Raw genomic sequence first — 9,956 nt, 5'->3', positions numbered from 1 at the left:
CCAACTCTTTTGACCTTTGTTTGAGAACATGGTTCTCAATCAGGTTTACCTTCCCAAAAATAGAATTTGCATGTGAAGGAAAAGATGCTGCCTTTTCAACTTTTTTTTTTTCTCACCTCAATTATGTTAATATATGTTGACAAATTAAAATGGAATTTTGATGTGAGAGTGGATAGTAATCTCCTTCCACTAGTAGCTGACTTAAGTTTTACCCTCTGCTTAATCTTCTTCCTTTATTCCTTTGTTTTTTGACTTTAAACCTATGACTTCAAGCCTTTTTAATTGTGACATAAATGGTCATCTCTGTAACTGTGAGAAACAGAGTGGGTGTGATACCTGAAGCATGAGATAGTTTCTTATTCACTTTTTTCTTAAGTTTCTTATTCACTTTTTTCTTATTATACCTGAAGCTAGCTTTGCTTGGATGTCCAATTGACCACTTAGATTTTTCTTATATGAAAAGACCTGCTCTGTTGTTTGGTGTTTCTCATTGGACTAACCATTCCATAGAACAAATGGAAGCAAGTTGACTTGGGAATTGAATATAGACTTAAAATTTGGTGTATATGACCATTTTTTAGTCTAATTCAATTCTAGAAAAATTGGGAGTCATTTGAATTCGGGAAGTATTTATGTGTTAATACCATTCGGTACACAGATTTTTAATAGAATCTAATTTGTACACAAGGTTTGTGACACAATAATTCAATATGAAAATTGAGAATTTGAATTTGGTTTTTGGTGGAGATCATGATCAATGTGTTAATTATTAACCCATAAAATTAGAAAATCTTAGGAGTTCCTTCCTAAGGGAGGAAATTATAATTTTTCAGACTGCTGCCGGTGAACCTGATAGAGGGAAACAAAATAGTGATATAGAACATAGTTGGCAAACCGGGTTTTGACTGGGGCAAGTCACCCGAGTAGAGTCAAAATTTTGGAAAACTTGGTCAATAGCCATGTAGACTAGGTCAGGGCAAAAAATGACAAACTGGGTCATAAATCATCTGAGTCAAATAAGACTCGGTATATTTACTTGAGTCATGTCAAACTCGACGAATTACGTCATTAAAAGAAAAAAAACCATATAGCCAACACACTTAAAATTTGAGTTGAGTAAAATACTAAATTTGTATTTTAAACTAGTAAGAAACCCTCAACTCTTCGACTCCCTTCTCTTGTTCAATCATTATTTTATTTGGTTTTTTCTCATATTTTTTCTGTATTTTTCTGAATTTCTTACTAATTTATACATATTGTATTAAAAAAAAATTTAAAAATATGATTCGCTTTAACAAGGTTTGACTAGGCCTAGTCTTCAAGTTTTTCTGAAAGAAGAGTCGAACTAGAAAACCTGATTTTCCAACTATGATATAGAATAGAAATTAGAGAAAAAATATTAATCATTATTTTATTTTATTAAGTAAAATTACATATGTTAAGTAACAGTAGAGTGTTTCGGGTAACACAAGATAACTTAGAGAGAGAGAGAGGTATGCGACTTGGGGTGGAATAGGTGCCTTAGTGGGCCCCAAAACAGATAAGATCATACGTATACAAGCATTATTATAACATCAATTTATTATACCACCAGCTATTTGATTTCATTCATTTCTTTAATAAAAAGGAAATTCCATAAAGAAAATTAAACTTGCACGACAAAGCTATCTCATGGGCTAAGAAACAGTTGGTCCTGAAAAAATCAACCATATGAAAAGATCATTGAATTGTCCCAAATGCCATTGACCATGGAATCAGACCCTTTTTCATAACACCTTTTGATCTTATGAACTCAGCAGTTGTTGGTACTTTGTTTACTAGGTGGAGGAGAAACAGATTTAATCTTGATCTATTTATTGCAAAAAGGTATCAAAAGGCCCATGGCTTGGAGGGATGAGACATAAGACCCATCTGAGCCATTAGATATATAATTTTTTTTTATATGACCTTAGATATATGATGTATTTTATTTTTTGGTCAAAAACGAAAAATTTTACTAGAAGAAATCGGCAACAGAGAAACTCTGACCGGCTGAAAGATTAACAAGAATAAAAGGCGATTTAAACCATCAAAAGCGAGACAAATAAAACCTAGAAGCCCCCATAGATATATGATGCATTGGACTATGCGAAAAATACTACTATAAAATTGCATGCAAGTCATGTTGCCCTTTTCCTCAAATATTTATTTTCATTTATATGACTAATATCTATAATATGTTAAGTCAAGTGTGGCACTCCTCTTAGTGTGATTAGGGAGATCAACTAGAGATGTAAATGGATATTCGAAAATCTGTATTCGATCTGCGTTCGTATCTGTTTAGGAGAATTTGAATCCGTCCGAAACTAATTGGATACAAAGATGATAATCCCCCTATCCGACCGATTATTATCCGATTCGTTTACCAATCCGAAGGTAAAAAAAAAGAACTGAAATATATCTCTGTGTCCCTCTATCCTTTTAAGTTAGCTTATTAGATTTTTTGATCTTATTTTTATAATTTTATAAGTTAAGATAATGTGATTTTTTTTCTCTATTTTCTATTTGATTATATATATTGTTTTATGCAATGTGATACATGGAATCACATATCTATGTGAGAAAATAAAAAACTAAGAAGAGTAGAAGAAAGGATAATTGTTGAACTCTCAAGTCTCAACCCTAACCCTCATCATAAAAATGGTAAAAATGTCAACGGATAATCAAAAAATAAAAATTACTAATAATATGAGCCTAGACAACATGCCTCTCTCTCTCTCACCAACATATGACTACACGTGTGTTTGCACGTGTGAGTTACTAGTAGAGGAAAATGTACATACATGGGTGTGTATAGGATTGATTTTTGCCATAAAATTTAACCATATTGGTAAATCTTGAAAACCTATCTTTCTTATCTATATTATAGTGGAATTATCAAATCACCCTCCCATAGAATAGAGCTATGTTGGCAGCCAAGAGAAATGCTTCCTTGACTTTTTTCTGCAAATAATCATTTGCCCTTTTTTTTTTTTGTGTGATGCTCAAATTTGTAAGCCCACAAGTCACTTTCCCCTTATCCTCAAATGTTTGACTCCATCTTTATTCTTTAGGCCCCAAAATTACTTGTCCAGATAAGCGTTACACAGAAGACAAATACACTGTTATTTCTATTTCAAAATAATAGTCATTTTCTATAAAATAAAAAAAAAAAAAAAGGGTAGGAGAAAGGTTTTATCGTGTCTATCGATTAGAGAACTAAAATCGTGGAATGATGTTTCAGACCACGCAAAACGATATATCTTTCTTTATTGGATGAAGGGTCGAAAATACTATTTTTTTTTTCTCACCCATACTTTCAAATCCTATTGCGTTAAGAAATTGCCGGGTGGTCCTTCAGGTGCCGCAACTTGCAAAAGGTAGTCAGAGACAAGGGAGAACCGGTGTGGTTCCGGCCTAGGACTCTCCGATGCCTAAGTTAGATCTCTCTGAGCAACAGATGAATTGTTGAAATTCAAGATGGGTTAATGGGGGGAGAATACCTGAGACTTTATAGTGGAGTATGGCGGTGTGGAGAGTCCAAGTAGTTAGTGATAGGCCTCCTCGGTAGTAAAGTCCTTCACGTAGTAGATCACCTCCTCTTGGGAGGTTGAGTTTGGATAGGGAAGGTGTTCCCTTGTAGATAGACATGTGTGCTCCTCAAGTGTTGGATAAGATCCATGAGAGTCGTGCATGAGCAAGGTGCATCTCTTTTGGGATAAGATCCCTTCGTTGGTGGGATGATATAAATCCGGGTGGTGATGCCATTGCCAACTTATGTAGTGACCTTGGTCCTTGCGCGATCTACTAGGTCTCTTCCTCTTAGGTCTAGCGGATGGATCTTGATGTAGCCGAGTCTGGGTTGTCCTCCCTTTATGCCATGCCACGTGGTGGATCGGGGTTGGCTTCAAGTATTTATGGTTTATCAAAGCCCTATGGTCCATCATCCACTGAACCCATTCCTATAAAGTTAATCCCTTAATGATCTTACCCAAAAAATACAAAAATAAAAAAAGCCCTTAAAGATAAGGAAATGTGACTCTATGCCTATGATGTTTACTACGCCCTCTCACATGTCTTTTGACTGGGTGGCTAAGGTGGTGGATAGGTGGAGACGAGCATTGAAGGGCAAGGCACTACAAAAAAAGCGCTCATTTGCCGCACTTGGGCGGAGGTCTTTAACCGCGGTTGCCAAGAACCGTGGTAAAAAAACGTTTCTGGTCACGATTTTTTTAAATGCGGCCAAATGGGTAAAAGTTTAATGCGGGTTTAAGTAACCGTGGCTATTTATGTACATATAGCCACGGTTTAGGAAAACTGAAGCTGAATATCCTATTTTATTCGCGGTTTTATGAAACTGCATTGAATATACTCTATTTCACCGCGATTTTTAGAAACCGTGGCTGAATATCCTATATTTAGCAGCAGTTTTCAAAAACCGTGGTCATATATATGCATGGTCATATATATATATATATATTATACATATACCTATATATATAAATATAAATATAAATAAATATATAGGTATATCTATATACACACATATTACTAACAAGTATCAATTTTTCATGCTCTTCCCACAATTTTTTGGCTTGCATCATTGTCTCCCAATGACGGCCCTCAAAACAGTATCATTTTCCCTCGAACTCTGATTGATCTAGTTTCAAGGTCATCAGATCCCCATTATCAAAATTTGGTAGTTTTGACCTAATATTTTAAAATTTCGATATCTCTTTACAATTTTCGGCTTGCATCATCATTGTGTGAAAATGATTTTATATAATATTTTGACAACACATTATCCAATTTTATGATTTTTTATTATGCAAATAATTATTTATATATTTTTTATATAAAACTTCATGACTGTTCTTGGATTATATATATATTGTTTTTATAAATTTTTCCCTCGAACTCCAGTTGATCTAATTTCAATGTCATCGGATACCCCTATCAAAATTTTATAGTTTACCCTTAAGATTTCCAATTAATTTGATTTCAATGTCAACGAATCCCCCTTTCAAAACTAGGTAGTTTTAGACTTAATATTTTCAATTTTCCCTGTTCCTGTCATAATTTTCTAGTCCCATCCTTGTCGACCAACGAGGGCCTTTGAAACAGAATCTTTTTCCTTGAATTCTGATTGTCCAAATTTTAATGCCACCTGATTCCCCTTTCAAAATTAGCTAGTTTGAATGTAAAAAATTTGCATTTTTTTTCATGGTCCTGAGCCATTAGTTGAGAGATACTAGTTTCTAGAAGTATTTAGGGGGTCAGGGTTTAAATTCAGGGTTCTAGTCGATTCTAATTATTTACTATTTTTTAAAATACATTGTGTGAATATATATATATATATATATATATATATATATATATATATATATTATTGTAGCTATATCTATATTTTACCAAAAAAAAAAAGATATATATACTTTAGGCCAAGGAATATATATATATATTTGGAACTTTGATTAACCTGATTTCAATGTCATCAAATACCACTTTAAAAAATAGGTAGTACTTTAGACTAAGGTTTATCAATTTTCCATGGTCCCCACACAATTTTTTGGCCATATCATTGTCGGTCAAGCCTCAAAACAGAATCTTTTTCAAATTTTCAAGGTCATGAACCCTTGGGTGTGAGATATTAGTTTATGGAAGGGTTTAAGTTTTTGTTTATAGGGTTTGAGCTCATTCTACTTGATTTTGATTATTCATTATTTTTTTAAAATATCTTGTATGAAAATAAACTTATATTATGATATTAATTTTAATAGGACATGGTTTTTTATAGATTTTTTACAATTTTATGATTTTTCAAAACTTTATTTTAATATAATAATGCATTTTATGCAATATTTTACATATATATTGCCACGGTTTTATGGAAGCGTGGGTAAATGTTATGTTTTTAAGCCAATAAAAATTAGACACGTATTTGCATTTATTACCGTGATTTTATAAAACCGCGGCTATTTGTTAAATTTTTAAAAACCAGTAAAACCACTCGACTTTTCACTTCCCGCTCTCATTCCCGCCTATGTTCTTTTTCATTTATTCAAGTGTTTTTTTAACGAACAGAACAAGAAGGAAGAAAAGAAATCCGGTAAGGTTTTTTTTTTTTCCTTTATGATATTTGTCTAACTTTTCAATTCGTTTTCATTTACAGGGTGTTAGGCTAAAAAAGAAGAAGAAGAAGAAGAAGATCAAGTAAGTTTTGTTTTTAAAAATTATTCTAATTCTTCAATTCGTTTTTGTTTTACAGGGTGTTGGGCAAAAGAAGAAGAAGAAGAAGAAGATCAGGTAAGGTTTTTTGTTTTTTGTTTTTTTTTTTAATTATTCTAATTCTCCAATGTGTTTTTGTTTTACAGAGTGTTGGGTAGAAAAATAAGAAGAAGAGATCAGGTGTATTTTTTTATAAAATTATTAACCTCTGTTACAGTCTTACCTCTTTAGTTCGTTCTTTTTTTTTTTGGTACAAAGTGTTGGGCAGGGGTTGCGAGCAAAGTCTGGGTGAGGGAGGTGGTGGTGCTGTGAAGTAGGTGGGGGCTGAGCGGGGTTGTGCAACAAGGTGGGGTGTTGCAATGCGGGGGCAGGGGGTTTGGCTATAGGGGTAGACGATGAGTCAGGAGCGGTAGTTGCAGAGATTAAGAAGAAAGATGCTTGAATTCAAGGCATCCCTTATGGGCTCGACGTTTTTCTTTTGATCGTTCGACTAGGTTTCAATCCTGCTTTTGCAATGTTCTTGGTTTTACTTCTCGATCAAAAGTTCACCTGATATGAATTCATTCTTTTTCGTTTAACCATCATCTATTGCTTTGAAATTTTTTTTTCATTGAACAATAATTCAATCGAGTGCTCCTCTCTCTCTCTCTCTATTTGTGTGTGAGTTTTGGGACGGCAAGTCGGCAACTATGATATTAACGAAGGGATGAATCATGCATGAGACAGTGAAGCATGACTCATTGACTTGGGGAAGAACAACTTCATACACAACAGGGAATTAATTAATTGAAAAGGAAATTGACTTTCTCTTTCTGGGTGGAATTGCCGGCATGGGGCATGGGACAGAGGGGTGTACTGGGGATAAGTGGTGCCGGGGAGAAACTTGCCCCTATTGGAGCTGGTAGGGGTGGGTTGGGTTTTTTTTTTAATTGAAAATCAACATTTAGCCGCAGTTTTTTAAAACACAGCTAAATGTATAATTAGAAATTAATTATTTATAAAAACTAAAAATATAAAAGGTATTATTTCATTAATTTAAAAAAATATGGGATGTACCACCACCTTTATTATCACGGTTTTCTCAAACCACGGCTAAAAACACGATTCGTGGGTAGATGTACCACCACCTTTATAACCTCGGTTTTTGAAAATCGTGGCTAAAAACACAATACACGCGTGGATCTTAAAACCGTGGCGATAGCCCATTTTTCAACTATGGCACTACTTTCGACTGCGGATGAGCCGCGGTTTTAAAATCGTGGTTAAAAACCTTTTGTCGCGGTTTTTGGATCAATAGCCACGGAAAAAACCGCAGCTAAAAAACACATATTTTGTAGTGAGGCCCGAGGGGTAGGGGAGGAGAGAGAAAAAGGATGAGTACAAATAATGCGATTTCCTAAAAACCGGGTTTGGATCTACTACCCACATTCGGATTCCTAAAAACTAACATCAAAAGGCAAAATTGGAAAATAAAATAGTTTTACATAAATCCAGTTTAAAAGGCATCATCAACGACAGTTTTGAAACATGAGGTACCCACTAAATCTTTTTATTAAAGATTGGGCACCTTAGCCATCATTTATCCTTCTTAAAATGAATAAAAGGGGAAAAGAACATGTTTGGTCATGTGGAGTCTGTGCCCAGTCACAAGAATGCAAAAATTTATCATTCTAACCCATGAAATAAAAAATTCCATCCATGCTAATGATGCCCTATGTGTGCTCTCATTGGTCCCCACGCTTGTGCAGGGGCCACGTGACCATGCAATGATATCTTGCCCTAAAAATATAGGATCCGGCTCCACTCTAGGGAGTGCCCAGTGAGGCATCCAATGGCTGGGCTGACTAGGCACATGTCGGGATGCGAGCAGGCAAACATCCCGACGTGAGCCAAATCAGCCCAGCCATTGGATGCTCACTAGGCACTTCGCTGGGGGATGGGGGTCACTAGAGAGGAGCCTAGCGCAAAATTATATGGGAGCATGTTCTCTATCTGAGAGAGTGGCCCCTATGTCAGTGGGGATGGACCAATGGGAGTGCACGAAAGCGTCAACAGGGATGGGATTTCTGTCTTTCATGGGAGGGAGGGGGTGGGGTGATCATTTTGCCCCATGCTATGTCTAGGTGCAGAAGCTAAATTCTTGGACACAATTCTTTTTGGGTGGTCATTTTGCCCCATGCTGCATCTAGGTGCAGGAGCTACACTCCCGGATATAGTTCTTTTCCCAAATTATATTCTGAGATGCCGTACGTAACACTTTAGGCTCAAAGAACCCGAATCGTTATCCTCTCCTATTACAACACAGTGCTGTAACGCATCGTGCGACGATGCAAAGGCCATGTGGCAGCGCAGACCCCACATGGTGCACATGGTCTCTGCAGCCATCGCACCATGCATTACAGCACCGTGCTATAACAGGAGAGGATAAAAATTCCAGAGAACCCTTTCCCTAAAGAAAAATCTAAAAACAAAGAAACGTGACTCAGGGTGGTTCTGAGTTTGGTATGATACAGGGGATCCCAACTAGAAGAAGCATGATCCATGTGATTCTAGATATTTGTGTTTGAAAAAATACCTTATTTTAAGTTTCTTCTCAACCTTTTAGCTAGCTAGCTAGCTGACAATCTTCTTCAAAAAATCCCATCAATCACTCAACCAATTGGGAGACCAAAACAAGCCCTCCCGTATGCACACAAAAACCAGTTGAGAGAGCAAACTAACAACCCCTCCTCTTTCTCCTATTCCTACCGTTGCTGCAACTGGTTCTTCATCAGCTCTAAAATGACTTCTTCTAATGTCAAAGACCATAGCTTTTATATTAGTTTCCAAACAGCCAAGTATAACTTGGACGTCAGTATTATGCGCACAGCCCTCACATTATTTTTGGTTGTAATTACTGTTGTTGTCCTTCTCAATGTTCTTCATCTCTATGCAAAGTGTGTACTCCGACGGCGAGCAAGGCGTAATCGCACAAGCCATCTTCTCGAAATTAGATTCACAGATGAACCGGTGAACTCTCGTGAACCACCTAAGAATGGGCTTGACTCATCGATCATCGACTCTCTACCTACATTTCCATACAGAAGTAGTAGTGATCGAGTTGATGAAACCGACGCAAAAGAATGCACAGTTTGCTTAGGTACCTTAGAAAATGAAGAGATAGTGAAGGTTCTACCAAACTGTAAACACATTTATCATGTACAATGCATTGATATGTGGTTGAACTCCAACTCTACATGCCCTGTTTGCCGAACGGGGGCTAAACCTCTACAACCAACAAGTGATGAAGTTATTTGTGTTGCTTTGCCAATGGATTCTTCCAATTCCATGACACATAGTACAGAGATTAAGGAGGGTGGATCTGATGAATCCATCTCTGATCGATTGAGTTCATTTCGGAGAATTCTTAGTCGGCAGAGATCTGACAGGATAAATCAACAGTCTGGACAATCTGATGGAGTGGAAGATCTTGAGAGGCAGTGAAATTAATTTTTTTTTGGTTCCTTTCTTTTATTATTCATTTATATTTTGATATGAAGAAGTGAACTTGCGCACATGTCTTTATGTTTTCTGCCTTATGGATTGATTAGCATAGAGTTCATATGTAGAGGGGAACACATTTTTTGTTGTCTATTCTTTATGGTTGGTTCTCTTGGGATGTATAGATAAGTTCCTCCCTCGGGTTCTCAGTTTTGAAGGATTCATGGTTG

General features: G+C 36.1%; 1 protein-coding gene across 1 annotated transcript; it reads left to right on the top strand.

Moving 5' to 3' along the window:
• The first annotated feature begins 9,027 nt into the window (after positions 1-9,027).
• Positions 9,028-9,729, top strand: LOC122662990 (RING-H2 finger protein ATL40-like). Its single transcript, XM_043858696.1, has one exon. The coding sequence runs from the start codon at positions 9,028-9,030 to the stop codon at positions 9,727-9,729; it is 702 nt and encodes a 233-aa protein (XP_043714631.1).
• The last annotated feature ends 227 nt before the right edge of the window (positions 9,730-9,956 follow it).

Source organism: Telopea speciosissima, chromosome 5 (assembly GCF_018873765.1).
Source record: "Telopea speciosissima isolate NSW1024214 ecotype Mountain lineage chromosome 5, Tspe_v1, whole genome shotgun sequence".
Taxonomy (NCBI): Eukaryota; Viridiplantae; Streptophyta; class Magnoliopsida; order Proteales; family Proteaceae; genus Telopea; species Telopea speciosissima.
This window is presented reverse-complemented; position numbering and strand designations above follow the sequence as displayed.